This window comes from Cyanistes caeruleus, chromosome 25 (genome assembly GCF_971803275.1).
Source record: "Cyanistes caeruleus chromosome 25, bCyaCae1.hap1.1, whole genome shotgun sequence".
NCBI classification, from domain to species: domain Eukaryota; kingdom Metazoa; phylum Chordata; class Aves; order Passeriformes; family Paridae; genus Cyanistes; species Cyanistes caeruleus.
The window spans coordinates 1,547,031-1,563,111 of record NC_141725.1 but is presented as its reverse complement, the minus strand read 5'-3'; the positions used below and the strand labels follow the sequence as shown (position 1 = coordinate 1,563,111).

Sequence of the window (16,081 nt, the reverse complement as noted above, 5' to 3'; positions counted from 1 at the left end):
TGGCGGCAGAGGGATGGACAGTGGGACGGGCAGCGGGCGGGCAGGGCCGCTCGGACCTGAGCGTCACTGTGGGACTGGGATGGGGAGTTCTGGGGGTCCGACAGGGCAGGGCCCCCAAATCGCACCCTCCCACAGCCTCGCTTGCCCCAGCCCTTGCAATGGGATTTGTCCCACGGCACATTGGCTCCCTCCGGTCTCCAGGGGTCTTCCATCCTGACCGGGCTGTTCACTCTGGGGCCTGCTGGTCCACGCTGTGGCCACGCTGATCCGGAGGAGTGCAGTGACACCTGAGGAGGTGCTGGGGCTGCGTGGCCACGGAACGTGAGGCTGGGGGGGCAGTTCCCCCCCCCCCCGAGCCAGCCCCCAAGGGAAACTGAGGCACGGGGCAGACGCCTGCAGGCAGCACTGCTGAACCCTCGCCCATCCCCTGCTCTCGGCTGGCAGAGCCGGGGGAGGAGGAAGGCTGCTGCCCTCGATGGGGGGCTGGGACTGCTCACACCGGCGCCAGCAGCTCCCCCAGCCCCCGGCATCCTCCGGCCTCTGCGCCTGCGCCCGCGCTCTGCCGGTAACACCGTGCCCTGTTACCGTCAGCGCCCGGGCACCGAGCCAGGGCTCTCCCGCAGCTGCGCCGGCCCCGGGGGGTACCCGGCCTGCAGTGACACCCCCCGGGGCCGGCCCTGCTGCCCGGGGGTCGTTCCCACGCGTTGAGACCGCGGGCGGGTGTCGCCGTGGGGCCCGGGGGCACCGTGCCAGGCAGCGGGGCCGGGTGCGGGATCCATAATTCAATGGGTGGCGCGGGGCCAGGCTGCCAGCGCGGCCCAGAGCCCAGGCAGCCCGCGGCCCCCCCGGGCACACACTGGGCTATTTTTAAAAGAGATTGGATCGACCTGTTTGGGCACTGAGCACTCTCCCCCGCCTCGCCGGAGACGACCCTGGCACCGGACCCCCTCACCCCCCCGAGCTCTCCACAGTGTGTTAGCAGGACCACCCCCACCTCCATCCCCAGCCCGGCCCTCCGAGGGGATGTGCAGGGTGCAGGATCGACGAAGCAGCGGGGGCGTGGGGGAGCTTTACAGGCTTCTTTCTCCTCTGTGGTGCAGTCGAGCCACTTGTTGGGTCCTGGATCTAGAGTCTCCTCAAAACACCCCTTGAGGGGAGCGAGGCCTGCGAGCGCAGGGCTCCCTTCGCCATTTTAGCGCGCCAGCCGTCACATGGCGGTGAGAGCAGCGCTTGGCCCGGCCGCTCCGCGCCGAGGAGGCAGCCAGAAATCTGCTGGCAAGCTCAGCCGCCCAGCCACGAGGAGCACCCGGGTACAGAGCCCCGAGCTCGCACCCACAGCCTCCCTCAGCCCGGACACGAGGGTGCTGGGAGCGGCTGCTGCCAAAGCTCGGAGCTCGGCAAAGGCCCCGCTGCTCCTTGGGCTGCTGTGGGTGGCAGAGGAGCGCTCGCTCTGCAGGTCCCCAAAGAGTCCCTTAGGAGCAGGGCGCGGTGAGGTGGCGTTGGCCGTGCTGGGTCAGGGGGTGCTGTGGGATGGTGGGGGGGGTACAGGGACATGGGGCCCACCCGGGGTTAGTGATGGCCCTGGGGGAGCAGAGACCGGGCTGGGGTGGTTTGGTATGGGCAAAAGTCCATGGGCGCACCTCGGGACGGGCAGTGGTGGGGGTCCCTGGGCTGAACCAAGGGCTGTGTGAGCACCTCTGCGGTACCAGGCGAGGGCTTGGCCTGGGGGGCTACCCAGAGACCAAGCACCTCAGGATTGGGCAAGTGGGTGCCATCTAGGAGACAAGTGAGGTCCCAGGGAGCCCTGAGGCCACGGAGAGGGGCTGTGGGGATCCGGGCTGGCCTCAGGCTGTGACCACCGGCCTCCGTCCTGCGCCTTGGCCGGGCTCCACCACTAACCACTTCCAGAGCTGCCGCGGATTTGTTGTTTTTAGAGGCGAGGAGGGGCCGTGTCCGGCCACGCGGTGCCCGTGGATGCGCGGGGGTCCCCACTGCCACTCCCCCCGTCCCAGCTGGATTGTGCCCCTCTCACTCCCATCACCCACACCCCAATACGTGGGCACGCAGCCACTTCAAAATGGGGGAATGCAGTTAGAAAAAGAGAAATGGAGAGAAGGGAAGGAAAAAACCCTGCGCCAGTCTCCAGGGGGAGTTTCTGCTCCCTAAAATGGCTGCCTGGAAGGAGCCAGGGGTGCGGGCACAGGGAGGCTGCTGGTGGTGAGCAGCATCAAGGCGGGATGGCATGGGGCGGGCAGCGAGGTGCCAGGCTGGCACGGGCTGGGCGGAGGGGACGGCGACAGCTGGGCAGGGAGACAAAATGGCTGATTCAGCAGCAGGGTTGAGCAGTCCCAGGGGCTGGGGGCACACAGGGGTGTCAGGCTGAGGGGTGGCATGGGGCCCACGTGGATAACTTGCCCAGCCAAGGATAACCAGTCTGGGAGCCACATGTGAGTGCAAGGGACTTGAGAAAAAGGAGATAAAAACAGGGAGAAAGGGAAAAATCCCAAGGCGGGCACGAGGGCTGGCAGTGGCAGCTGCGTGTTTTTGATGGTGTTTTTGGATTGTCTCAGCCATTTCCTGGCATCTGCCAACGCTGCCAGAGAGAAATGCCGAAGGCCAAGGTGTGGGAGGAAGAGGAGGATGGAGAAGCAGGGGAAAGAAAGAGTATGGGGGAGAAATACTTGGCAAAAGTTGTGGAAGGGCTTTGGGAGCAGCCAGGTGAGGAAGGATGCGCCTGACTGCAGTGTCTGGGTTGTGCCAGGCCACGCCAGAGCTGCTGAGCTGGGATATTTTTAGCCAAGAGGGAGCAGGGCCAGACGGGGCTCCAGGGGTCAGAGCAGGTGCTGCCCCAAGCCCTGCTGCCCTTCAGGAGCTGGGCAGAGGCAGGACAAGGTGCCACAGGTTATGCCATGCTCCAGTGACACTGCCTGGTGGGGTGGCACTGGGTCAGAGATAGAGGAGAGAGAGGGAGAGGGAGAGGGAGTGAGGCAGGAGCAGGGCCAGGTGACCATCACCTGGCCCAGAACTGGAGATTCCCTTCCTGCAAGGAGCAGTGCCGAGATCCTCCATGTGGGGCTGTCCCTGCTCCTGTCGCTGGCAGGGAGGGCAGTGGGGGCTGGTTGGTGAGTGTTCCTCAGTGGCTGGGGACACGCCAGCTTGGTGGTGGCCCCACTGTGTTGTGAGAGCTGCTGGGTAGCCTATGCCTCAGTTTCCCCCAGCGGGGCAATGAGGGGGCAGTCAGCTAGTGGGCAGCCCTGGCTCACACTGGTGTGGAGGCTAATGCTGGCATGGGGGGCTCACCCTGGTGGCTTTGCCTTTTGCAGATACAGAGCAGAGCAGCAGCCCCCGGACAGGCATTGGCTCGGACCAGGAGGACAGCAAACCCATCACGCTGGGTGAGCGAAGCAGGCAGGGCTTGGGCAAGAGAACGAGGGACACCCCAGCCTGTCCCCAGGGTCCCTGCCATAGTGGGGGAGGGGACCCATGACACATAATCAAGCTGCCTGTGCACTGGTGTCCCCCAGTCCCTGCCTGGCCCCTGCAATGAGCTGGGCATAGCCTTAGCCTTGTCCTACACCCAGCACAGTCCCACTGAGGCCACAGCCCTTGGGCATGGCAGCTGCCATGGGGGTCCCATGGTGGGGGTGCAGCCCCAAGCCCTGCAGGCGCTCTCAGCCACAGGGAAACTGAGGCATTGAGCAGGTCTGGGGCATCTTCAGCAGAGGGGACCAGTTGGGATGGTCTCTTGCTGGAGCAGGGAGTGGAGACTGAGGAGGGGGACAGATGGGGATTTGAGGTGCCCTCAAGCATTGTCACAAGGCAATGCAGGATGGGAGAGGTGGTCCTGTTGCCCCCTCAGCACGCCCTGCTCTCTCCCACACAGATTCAACAGACTTCCAGGAAAGCTTCGTCACCTCGGGAGTGTTCAGTGTCACCGAGCTCATCCAAGTGTCCCGAAGTGAGTGTGACTGTGATGCCACAGCCCAACCCTCGCCTGCCTGGGCACAGCAGCGTCCCTACAGCCCCCCCACCCCACAGTGGGCTGGGGCTCCCCTCCCCACCGGTCCTCCCTGACCCCACTCTCTTCCCACAGCGCCGGTGGTGACGGGCACAGGGCCAAACTTCTCCCTGGGGGAGCTGCAGGGCCACCTGGCCTATGACCTGAACCCCTCCAGCACCGGCATGAGGAGGACACTGCCCAGCACCTCCTCCAGCGGGTAGGTGCCACCAGAGCTGTGCCAGGGCAGTGCCAGGGCCAGCCCGAGCACGGCCATGGGGAAGGTGAGGGGCAGCCAGATCCTGCCACGGGCTGGCACTGACCTATGGCAAGCTGGGAGAACTGGGGGTGTTCACCCTGAAGAAGAAAAGGCTCCAGGAAGACCTCAGAACCCCTTCCAATGCTTAAAGGGGCTCCAAGAGAGCTGAAGAGGAAGTTTGGATAAGGAATGGAGTCCCAGGACAAGGGAATGGCTTCCCACTGCCAGAGGGCAGGGTTAGATGGGTTCCCTTCCTTGTGAGGGTGGGCAGGCCCTGGCACAGGGTGCCCAGAGCAGCTGTGGCTGCTCCTGGATCCCTGGCAGTGTCCAAGGCCAGGTTGGACTGGGCTTGGAGTGATCTGGGGTAGTGAAAGGTGCCCCACCATGGCAGGGGATGGAAGGAAATGAGCTTAAAGTCCTTTCCAACCCAAACCATTCCATGATTCTGTGACCCTCCCCTGTCCCCAGGAGCAAACGGCACAAGTCGGGGTCCATGGAGGATGACATCGACACCAGCCCTGGGGGCGAGTACTACACCTCCTCCAACTCCCCCACCAGCAGCAGCCGCAACTGGACAGAAGACATGGAAGGGGGTAGGTGTCACCTCTTTACCAGTGCCCTTCCAGTGCCCTGGGGCCCCCACCCTGCTCCCAGCATTCCACAAACCACTGCCAGAACCCCCTGTGACCATCTGGGGACCATCTGTGCCACGGTGTCCCTGTGGACCTTCAGGTCACAGGACGCACTGGATGTGGGGGCTGCTGTGCCATCCTCAAGTCCCCCAGAACATCCCTGCTGCTTTTCCATGGGGTCTGTGGGGCTGCTGTCAAACCTCCCTGATTTAGGCAGAGGCTCTCCATAGGTGCCCAGGTGTATCCGTGGCCCCCCCATTTTGGGCAGGGCTCTGTGGGGGCTGCAGTGTTGCTACAGGGAGCCCTGTTTCAATATGGGTTCTGTCTGTAGGGCCAATCCAGCCTCCAGCCCCACTCCTGATCCTGCAGCCCCACACCAGCCTCCCCAGGCCCCAAGTCAGCTCCCCCAGCCCCACATCACTGGGGACAGCTTTCTGGCTTGGTGTTTTTTTCCCCTTTCCTGTCTAGACAAGCCCCAATTAGCTGTTCATTAAGAAAGGGGGGCTGGGCTAATTAAAGTGATGCTGCAGGGCTGGCACAGCAGCTCCCACACCCTGAGGTGCAGGCGAAGAAGCTGCTCCTCTTCCTCCTCCCTTGGCTCTTCTCCTGCCTCCCCCAGCAGTGGGGTGGGCTCCATGCCAGCCCCCTGGCCCTGCCAGAGCCTGGGGGTGCCCAGCTGGAGGCATCGATCCTGTTGGAAGGAAGTTTGGGGGACACAGGTCCAGCCCCCAGATTGTGTCCCGTGTATGCAGGGACTGTGCCTCATCCTGCCCCATGGGGCTGGTGCACAGGGGATCCTGGGGAAGGTGCAGCCCCCTCCCCAAAATGGTGCATGGTGGCAGGAGGGAGCTGTGCCAGGGCATCTGTCCCCTGCCAGTGGCCTGACCCGGGCAGGGGTGAGGGCGGCTGGCGGGGGGCTCAGCCTTGGCGGCAGGGGGGCTTGGCAATCCTGTACGGGATGTTCTGGGAAATCCTCCTAACGCCCGGCTGAGAAAGGGCTAAACCCATTACCAGGCCCAGAGCTAAAGCCACAGCAGCAGGGGATTAATGTGCCTACCAACCCCCCCATTCAGCCCCATGCCCTGGGGTGGCCTCGGGGACCTGGGCAGCTGCTGCTTCCAGGGGTCTCTGCAGAGGTCACCCCCATACTGGCACCCCTCTGCCCCCCCAGGAGCTCCTGTAGCCCCAGCCCCATGTGCCAGGGGAGGTGGGTGCCATGTGGGGGCTGCAGGGTCACAGTGACACCCATGAGGGCACGCACTTCTACCAGCAGGATGGGACACACACGCACAGAGCTGTGTGCACGTGCATGCACACACCTGCAGGAACGCACACACAGGTACACAGAGCTGTGCTGGTACAACACATGCACGCACATTCATGCACATAGGTGCCCACCCTCCTGCCGGCACACACACGCTCACATCGCACCCTCCCCACGCCCACCCTGACCCCGGGGTGCACCCTGCCCCCAGAATGAGCTCCCCTAACACTGCACTGAGATGGCAGCAGCCACGGGATTCGGGGTCCTATGGCAGGTCCTGATGTTGCACCCCGCTTTCCCCAGGCATCTCCCCCACCGTGAAGAAGACAGAGATGGACAAGTCCCCCTTCAACAGCCCATCACCCCAGGACTCCTCGCCCCGGCTGAGCAGCTTCACGCAGCACCACCGTCCTGTCATTGCTGTGCACAGTGGTGAGTGTCCTGCCAGGGAAACTGAGGCACGGAGTGAGGGCTGAGCAATCGGGGGGCTGGGGCAGCCACTGGCTAATGACACAGGCGTGTCCCCCCTTTTGCTGTGTCCCGCAGGTATCGCCCGAAGCCCGCACCCATCATCTGCGCTGCATTTCCCCACCACCTCCATCCTTCCCCAGACGGCCTCCACGTACTTCCCGCACACGGCCATCCGGTACCCGCCTCATCTCAACCCGCAGGACCCGCTCAAAGATCTCGTCTCGCTGGCCTGCGACCCGTCCAACCAGCAGCCCGGACCGGTAAGGACGCAGCCCTGTCCCCGCACCCATCGCTCGCCTTGCCGCGGGCACCGGGGGCCGCTGCTGCCCGAGGAGAGTCCCCTGGACCGGCACCGCCGCCGTCACCTCTGCCGCCGCATGGGGGGGTCGGGGTCTTCTGGTGGCACCGCTGGGACGTTCTCTGGGGCTGAGCTCCGGCCGTGCTGTGTGTTGGTTTGGGAGCACTGCTGCGCCTGCTCCATGTTGGCACCTCGTGTCTGCGGCGATTGAGGTGCTGTGCCCCAGCTCAGCACGGGGCACCGTGGGTGTTGGGGTGCTGGTGTTGAGCCGTCAGCTGGAGTTGGGGTGTTGGGGGGGAGTGAGGTGTCTGCCTGGGGTGTGTGACCATCTCCTGGAGTCACCATCCACCAGCGTGTCCAGGAGAGTGATGGGCTTGGTGTGCCCCATTCACCTGCAGAGCCCAGGGGTGACCCATCAGCTCCTCACCGTACCTGTGCCCCCAGTGTCCCCACGAGGGTGGCAGAGCCACACCGTGCTGCTGTGGGCCTTCCCTTGCCACAGCACCCTGCATCCCCGTGCACCCAGTGCACCCCACAGACACGGGCCCCCACATACACATACACCCAGCACCCCACACCCCACGCCCCCGTCACCAAACACTTTGTACCAGCACCGTGCACACCCAGCACCCAGTGCATGCAGCACCCAAACCATCACCCCATACACCCAGCATCCCCAACACACCCACCAGCACTCCATGCACCTCATGAACGTTGCCTTCTTAGCCAAAGCCAGAGCCTGGGGGTGTTCCTGCTTCCATACTGTCCTGTGCCTCCCTCTGTCCTCCCAGATGTGGAGGTTCTAGGGGAGCCCCTCTGACCTCTGCCCACCACTTGCCTGTTTCCCCTCACCAGAAGGGCCTGATGCCAGGGTGAGGGACATGGCTGCTGTGGCAGTGGTTCCTATGCAGTGGCTCAGTGCTGGGCTGATGGCCACCAGATCAGGAGCAATCACGGTGGGGCTGGGCACAGATCACTGGTGCAGGAGCCTTTGGAAGCTCTGGGTGCCCCTACCCCTCCAGGGAGTGCTTCAGAGACCACCCTGTCATTGTAGAGAGGGGTCCCAGCACCCTGGCTCCAGCGTGCGCCACTGTGGGTCATGACCCCCATGGGGCATGTCCTCCACAGCCCCCCAGATCCCTCCTGTCCCGCCGTCATTTCGTGCCTGCTGCCAACGCCGACCGTTCAGGGCCGCTCTGAGACCCAACAAACTCATGTCTGCAGTGAGGGGCACGCCGTGCCTGTGCCGGGGGTGTCCCCGGGGCTCCCCGGCCGTGCTGGTGTCCGCATGCGTCCTAATGGCTTGTGCTGTTTGTTTTTTGTCTGTGTTGTCCCCAGTTAAATGGAAGTGGTCAAGTGAAAGTGCCCAGCCACTACCTGCCCACGCAGATGCTGGCGCCGCCACCTCCCCCCGGCATGCCCCGCTTGGCCGTCTCTCCTGACACCAAATCCACCACGACAACTTCCGAGGGAGGGACGACCTCGCCGACATCACCCAGTAAGCACCCGCGGCGCCCACCCTGCTCCCCGGCCCGGCTGGCCCCCTCCTCTCGCAGCCCCCCAGGGTGTCCCCCCGTCCCAGTGCTGGGGGGATGTTGGCGGAGGTGGCCTCCCCGCAGCCGGGGAGAGGGCGGCAGCTGGCACGCCATGAGTTTGCTGGGTCTCAGGCAGGTCGGAGCGGACAGGGTTTGGGCAGGTGGCTGCTGTGGCCGCTGAGCCAGGGGGTGACGTGCTGGTCCCAGGGACCAGCTCGAGCCCCTTGTTCCTCTGAGCATGAGTGGAGCCACAGCAGAGCTTCCCAAACCAGTGTCCTGCCCAGATCCTCAGTGTGAGCTGTGCTGCGGGGGAAGCTGTGGCTTCTCCGTGTCTGTTTATCCCACCATGGCGGTGGCTGTGCTGCCGGGAACGGGGAGCAGCTGGCACGCGGGTGGCACTGGGACTAGGGACAGTGTGCCTGGTGCTTGTGTGGGCTGTCGTACTTTTGCTGCATGGGGTCCTTGGCGCCGGGAATTCTGGTCTTGTCGGGTATGTGGAGTGACACCAGTGCAGGGACTGTGTGCTGGTCCCCCAGAGCCCTTGGCAGGTGGCACCTGAGATCTTTGTTAGCACGGTGGCTGACAAACTCTTTGCCCTTTGCTCTACCTCAGGGGCCATAAGTGCCTTGGCCAGGAGGGTTTTGGGTGCTGGGCCAAACAGCCAGAGGGGAGCTGGTGTCACCCCAGACTGGCACTGGGGGTGTGTGCTGCAGTGAAGGGACACTGTGCTGTCGCCACACTCTGCCAGGGGGTTGTTCCTGTTCCCATCCTGCTGTACCCATGGGACATGGTTCTCCAAGTGGCTTCCGTGTCCCCACACAGTCAAGCCCTGCCTGATCAAGCCGTTACCCTGTCCCTGGGTAATGGGCCATGGCTGATTGCCAGAAGCTGGTCAGCAGGAGCGGCCATCCCACGGCATGGGGAAGCCAAAGCCTGGACGATCTGGAGGGGACAGCATGGGATGGCGTGGGGTGGCCTGGCTGATAATGGGGTCACAGCCTTGAGGAGGGACAGAGGAGTGCAAGTTCCTGCAGGCTCAGGATGCATTAGGAGGACATTGGCTGTCCTCAAGGGGTGCAGCTGGTTCCAAATCCCCCATTCCCTTTGGCAGTGTTCTGCTTCCAGCAGGGCTGAATGCAGAAGCTCAGCAGGGCTGGAGGTCCCCACTGCTGGATCCCCAGCTGGGGGATGGAGGTGGCAGCAGGGTGACATGGCCAAGTGGAACTGGTGGCTGCCATTGTTCTCCCCGTGGCAACTCAGCTCCAGAAGCCGCAGCGCGGGCACAGCCGAGAGCACCATCTGCGCCTGCACTCCGGGGCACTTGGCCCCCTCAGCCTCTGTCATCACCCTGAAACCACGGGTGGTACTGTCCAAGCACAGCACCCCTGGGTGCAGCACCCCTGGGCTCCATTCGCCTGCCATCAGGTCACAGCCAGGAACGTCACTCGGTCACCAGTGCCGGGTGCCAGGGAGCTCCGTCCCAGCAGTGCCAGGGAGAGGGCCGGGCCTGGCCCCGGGGGGGACAGTGGCAGTGCCACCCACAGCCCCGTTAATGAGCTCTCATTTGTTCCCCAGCCTACTCTGCACCAGGCACGCCCCCTGCGAACCGTTCCTTCGTGGGATTAGGACCAAGGGATCCTGGGAGTATCTATCAGGCACAGGTGAGAGCGGGGATGCTGCTGGGGGGACCCTCCTGCCCTCGCCCCGGACACCCTTGGCACAGCATCACCGTGGGCATCGCTGTGGGCATGGCCAGTGCTGGCATCACCCGTCGTGGTCGTCGCTGACGTGACAGTGCTGATGTGGGCATCCCTGCCATGGCACCCCTGCCGTGGCATCACTGCTGAGGGCATTGCCACCATGGCATCACTGCCGTGGGCCTTGCCACCATGGCATCACTGCCACGGCATTGCTGCCGTGTTTATTGTTCCTGTGGGCATTGCTGCTGTGGGCACTACCGTGGGCATCGCTGCCGTGGGACACTGTTGCTCTGGATGTAGCCTCCGTGGCCATCGCCGCTGTGGCTTTGCCACCATGTCTGATGCCACGAGGAGTGCCACCACAGCAGTGACATCACTGCTGTGGGCATTGCCACCACTGGCATGGCCACTGCAGACATTGCTGTTGTGGATGTCCCCACCTGACATCACTGCCATGGGTGTTGCTACTGTGGGCAATGCCACTTTGGGCACCACCGCTGTGTACGTCACCATTGTGGGGTTATTTCTATGTGCAATGTCACCACGGGCATCACCACCATGACACTGCAGCTCTGGCACTGCCGGCTTTGCTGCTGTGGGCATCACTGCCTTGGCATCACCGCTGTGGCCCACGGGCATTGCTGCCATGACATCCTCACTACAGGCACCCGGTGCCAGGGCTTTAGGCACTGCTGGTGGCTCAAGGCCACCACCAGTCCTCCATCATAGAGGGAGGTCACTGTGTGCTCTGGCTGTGCCCTGCCTGGCACCACCTGGCACCACCCTGCCTGGGTGCCCACAACATCCCCAAAGGAGGAGCACCAGGGCCGTGGGTCGCTCTCTGTGTGGGCACAGGCACCTGCTCTCGCTCGGCTGTGCCCGTGGCCACTCCAGCTGCAGCGGGAGGTTGTGTGTGCCTTTCCAGGGGCTTTCCATTAGTCCTGGGTTCTGGAGCTGGCACTGGTGCTGCAGGCAGTGCCATGGTGCCAGGACGGGGGTGGCAGCTCCTGGCCTCACTTGTGACATGAGTGGTCTGGCCTCAGCATTCTCTGCAGGGGCAGCTGCAGTGGCTGCAGTGCTGCCTGGCAGGTGACATGGGTGACAGGACAGAGGGATGGAGGTGTGGACAGTGCTGTGGTGGGGCACCCTGGGGTGCTGCCCTTGCCGGGGCGAGTACTCAGGGTGCTGTGCTGGGGTGTGGGCACCTGGGGGCTGTGAGCGGTGACACAGGGTAGCTGGGGGTGCTGTGCTGTGCCAGGCTGTGACATTTGGGAACCATGAGCTCAGACACCCAAGGGTGCTGTGCCGTTGCAGAGGAAAACATGGGGGAACTGGCTCTGATGACATTCCCCACTCTGCCTCAGTTTCCCCAGTCCTGCATATGGGGTGGACACCCCGAGGGCCTTGGGTCCCTAAGGAGGAGACCACGGGCAGGATGAGGAGAACCTTGGAGGAGCAGGGGGCCAGAGTCTCCGTCCAGAGACAGGGGTCACAGCCACTCACAGTCCCAGGACCCCCAGGGTCCTGCATATGGGTGTCCCCCACCATATGTCCTCCCCAGTCATGCTCGGGGAGGCTCCCCAGGGCTCGAGGACACTCTGCCTGGGGAAACTGAGGCACGGGGGAAGGAGGCAATGTCCCGGGAGGGGCAGCTGAGACCTGCCGCGCTCTGGTCATGTGTGGTGGGGCCTGGAAGGGTTAAGGGAAGCAGCGGCCCCGAGCTGTCTCGTTTCCAACGGAAACCAGACATGAGGTAATCGGGAATGAACTTGAACTTGGGGCTGGGGGGGGGGAACAATGGGTCACCTCGCAGGGTCCCCAGCCGTGCCACCCCCCTACCTGTCCCCAGGGGCACCATTCCTTGGGGAGAGCCGCCTTTGCTGTGCAGGTGCGGAGGGAGCGGCCCCGGGGAACGCGGGTGGCCGCGGTGCGGAGGACGGACAAACTCAGTGCAGGAGTGGGGCCCCGGCCCCGGCCCCGAGCAGGGGACACGCGGGGACACGCGGGGACACGCGGGGACAGCTGTCGGGGGTCCGGGCACCGGCCGGGGCACGGGGCAGCTCCGCGGGGCACAGCACTAACGCCGGCCTCTCTCCTCTCTCCCGGCAGTCCTGGTACCTGGGATAACCACCGCCGTGCCGCCCCTTCGCCTCCCTTCTCCTCTGCTTTAGGCACCCCCAGAGGAACATCCCCGTCCCCGAGCACCAGGCCCAGCCTTGCGGTGACGACGGAGAGCGCGGCCTCACCACCACCACCACGACGACGACGACGACGACGACAAGCAAAACCCACACCCGAAGGAAAGAGCGAAGGAATGGAAGAAGGAAAAGGGTCAAACTGTTTTAAAATGGAAAAGAAAAAAACAAACAAACAAACAAACAAACCAACAACCCATCCCAGGAGGACCTTTCCCCCCACCCCGGCGATGCGCCAGAAAACAAAGAAACAGGAAAAAAAAAAAAAAACAAAAAAAGAAAGAAAGAAAGAAAAAAACACTATTATTTACCCCGGCCGGCGCCGCGCTGAGACCTGACACAAGCCGTGCCAGCAATGCCTCCCGGAGCGGCTGCAGGGTCGCGGCCGAGCCCCGCCGGCCGCTCGCCGAATATGCAAACGGCTTTGACTCTCTCGTTCTTGCCTCTATGTGAGTAAAAAAGATCAAAACTTCCCCCGCCGACCCCCCCCGGCCCCAGACTGTCGGGGGGCCCCGGGGCTGGGGTGGGGCGCATCGGGGAGCCTCTCGTGCTGCCGCAGCCCCGGAGCGGGTCGCGCTCGGGGCGGGTGATGCTGAGCCAGCGCCTCGGGGACGGTGACATCGCGCTGCGGCGACACGGTGGCGGTTATGCGGTGGCACGGAGACGTGGTGGCACGGTGGATCGAGCGGGTGGCACAGGAGGAGGGGGCTCGTGACCACAGAGGGTCCAGGGGCACGGCCAGAGATGGTCGCGGCGACGGTGGCGCCCCGGTCCCCGTGCGGACACGGTGTCGGGATTGTCCCAGCACGGCCCCAAACGTCCCAGCGGCGGTGGCGCCCCGATTCCCTCGGGAACGCGGCACGGGGACTGTCGCAGCCCGGCCCTCACGGTTCCCGGGAGGCCACCGGAGCTCCGGTCACCATCTCTCCGGTCGCCTTCCTCCCCCAGAGCTGCAGCGGGCCGGGCCCCGTGTGTCCCCACGCGTGTCCCGCTGTCCCCCGGCGTGTCCTCGCGCCAGGGGCATCCGTGGGGCTGGGGGAGGGACGGGCGTCCGTGCGTTTGAGCTATGCATTCCTGTGGACAGGTACCAGGTGGGAAGCAGGAGAGGGTGCGCTCGTGTTGCACATTTTGTAGGAAATGCACTTTTAAGAGGGAATCGTCAAAAAAAAAAAAAAAAGAAAAAAAAAGAAAAAAAAAAGAAAAAGAAGAAAAGAAAACAGAATCACGAAAAGAAGAGGAAGAGGAGGAGGAGGAGGAGGAGGTGGAGTCCTCGGCACTGGCTTGCCGGGACGGCTGGTTTGGGGTTTTTGGGTTTGGTGGTTTTGGTTTTTTGGGTTTTGGGTTTTTTTGGGTTTCTTGGGGGTTTTTTTTTGCTTTTTTTTTTTTTTTGCTTTTTTTTTTTTTTTTTTTTTTTTTGGATACAAAAGGATGGAGCAAAGAAGCCTGAGCGACGGCGAGGGCATAGCCAGCCCCCCGGAGCCCCTCGAAGTCCCCCGGAGTCCCCGGCCCCGCGTCAAGTGCCTGAACTGCGGCGGGGAGGGGTCCCGGCCCTCCCGAGGAGCCCCCGGCCGGGGGCAGCACGGGAGGAAGCGCTCGGCCGTCCCCGTCCCGTGCGGTGACAGCGTGGCCGGGAAGGGGACGCAGGGACGTGGCAGTGCCTTAGAGCAGAGGGACCCCCGCGACGGCCGAGGCGAGGAGGAGGAAGAGGACGAAGGTGCCTGTTGTCCCCAGCGAGACGAGGAGACTGGTCCCCAAAGGATCGCCGGCCCAGGGGACACCCGAAGGGTGGTGATGGAGAGAAGCCACCGTGGGATGTCCAGGAGCTGGGAGCCACCGAAGCCACCGTCGCCACCCGCCTGGCCCCCTCCCCGGGCACCCAGCGCCGCCCCGAGGACCACCGGCATCGCATCCCCCATCCCAGTGGCCCCCGCTTCCCCCCGCTTCCCTCCGCTTCCCACCCCCCCGGACGGCACAACGAGGCACCGGGGAAAGGGCTGACGCAGGAAATCCCGGGAGACAGAAAAATAATCAAAAAGGACAAGAAAAGGAGAAAAAAACACAAAAAAGAAAAAAAAAAAAAAAAAGAGGAAAAAAAAAGAACAACCACAAAAAAAGCGCTTGGCGGAGAGGGAAACCTGTTTTTTTTAAAAAGATCTGAGAAAAGAAACACATGAAAAAAAGAAAAAAAAGACAAAAAAAAAAAAAAAAAAAGACAAATAAACTGCATGGTGCTTTAACAGGATCTGGTGACCTGGCTCAACCCAGCCGCGGCTGGCTGATGCTGTGCATGGCAGACTCTTATTAACCGGCTCTACCTTCCCCTTCAGCAAAAGAGAAAAGAGGAAAAAAAAAAAAATCATCTGTATAAAAGAAAAAAAAAAAAAAAAGCCGTAAAAAAAACACACACAAGAAAAAAAAAATCCATGTTTTCCTAATTTGCACGAAATTTTATACCACATGATGTGCCTTGCCTTCGAAGCCTAAGTATTACTGGACCCGATATCAGTGCGAGGGAGTCGCTGCATGCCTGGGGCTCCCGGGGGCCCGGGGGGGCCGGGGGCCACTGCCCCCCCATCGCCTCCTGCATGGCTTCTTCTCGGCCGGAAAAGTCCCTTTTTCTCTCTATTCTTCTTCTTTTTTAACCGATTTTCCCCCTCAGAAACGTCTTCCAGTTGGTAATACCGATGCATCCTCTGCGCCAACACACCGGAATATGCAATAGCTATGGAGGGGGCCTGCCGGGGGGGCGGCCACCCCTTTGCTTTGCTTCTCTTTTCTTTGTTTTCCTTCCCTTTTGGGGGGTTTGTGTTGTTTTTTTTTTCTGCTTCCAGCAACCAAAGGCAGCGAGGCGGGAGGCGGCAGGGACCCCCGGGCCACAGACCCCGCAGAACGCTCGGGGGGGACGCGGCAAGACTGAGCGGGGTGCGGTGGGCTCCGTGCAGGGAGGAGCAGGGATGGAGACCCGCAGGGCTGATCCTTACGGGGGGCCACAGAGTCCCAGCCCTCCCCCTTAGGGACCCCCGCTTTTCAATTGGTTTTCAATGGGGCGCAGGGCCAGGAGGGCTGAGCCCAGCTGCTCTCGTGACAGGAATGGAACCGTGTGAATGTAGCTGTGCCCCCTCCGGGCTGGTGTCAGGGGGGGTCACAGCCTGTCCCCAACCTCCACCCCATCGGCTTCATCCCCGGGGGTCCGGCTGGCACAGCAGGGAATGGCAGGAGGTGCCTTCTTGCTGTGCCCGCTGCCGAGCAGGGGCCCGACACCCCCTAAAAACCCAGAATTTGCCTTAAAAGCCCAGAGTTCCGCCGGCTGGAGAGACCCCCCAACCTCCCTGGGGCCGAGTTCTGCCGCGGGATGTGACACCAGTGGGTGGGTGGCACCTGCATCGCTGCTGCTCGGGCATGAAGAAACGTCGTCGTCAACAGTTTTTAATTTTTATTTGTTTGTTGTTTGGTTTGTTGTTTGTTTTTGGTTTTTGTTTTTTTTTTGGTGTCAAAAAGTATTAGTGGGGGGTGACGCGATGGTGGCGTCCCGCCGGGTTTCACCCACAGTTGAGGCTGGTTTGAGGGTCCCAGACCCTTGGGAGGAGCCTTGGGAGACGCTTCTTTATGCAAGGTGCAGTATTGATTTCTGCAAAGACAATGCAAGGAGGGAGTGGGGGCGATGTCCAGCTGGGGGGGTGGAATGAAAAATAGAATAAAAAAAAAAAGAGGGGGGAAAACGAAGACAAAA

The 16,081-nt window shown here is 62.6% G+C and overlaps 1 protein-coding gene across 10 annotated transcripts in view; it reads left to right on the top strand.

The window, feature by feature from the left end:
- The window catches only part of NFIC (nuclear factor I C), a 42,479-nt gene extending 26,398 nt beyond the window's left edge, over positions 1-16,081 (top strand). For 4 of the 10 annotated variants that reach the window (XM_086862387.1, XM_086862392.1, XM_086862391.1 and 1 more), the window contains 9 exons: positions 3,324-3,395; positions 3,884-3,958; positions 4,094-4,217; positions 4,725-4,849; positions 6,456-6,584; positions 6,699-6,883; positions 8,260-8,419; positions 10,032-10,117; positions 12,266-12,784. In XM_086862387.1, coding sequence (XP_086718513.1) covers positions 3,324-3,395; positions 3,884-3,958; positions 4,094-4,217; positions 4,725-4,849; positions 6,456-6,584; positions 6,699-6,883; positions 8,260-8,419; positions 10,032-10,117; positions 12,266-12,283 — 974 coding nt within the window. In that variant the 3' untranslated portion in view covers positions 12,284-12,784. Of the gene's footprint in view, positions 1-1,164; positions 1,489-3,323; positions 3,396-3,883; positions 3,959-4,093; positions 4,218-4,724; positions 4,850-6,455; positions 6,585-6,698; positions 6,884-8,259; positions 8,420-10,031; positions 10,118-12,265; positions 12,801-13,778 lie in introns of those variants that run through there. The other 6 variants (XR_015279115.1, XR_015279114.1, XM_086862389.1 and 3 more) reach the window with 4 other exon arrangements.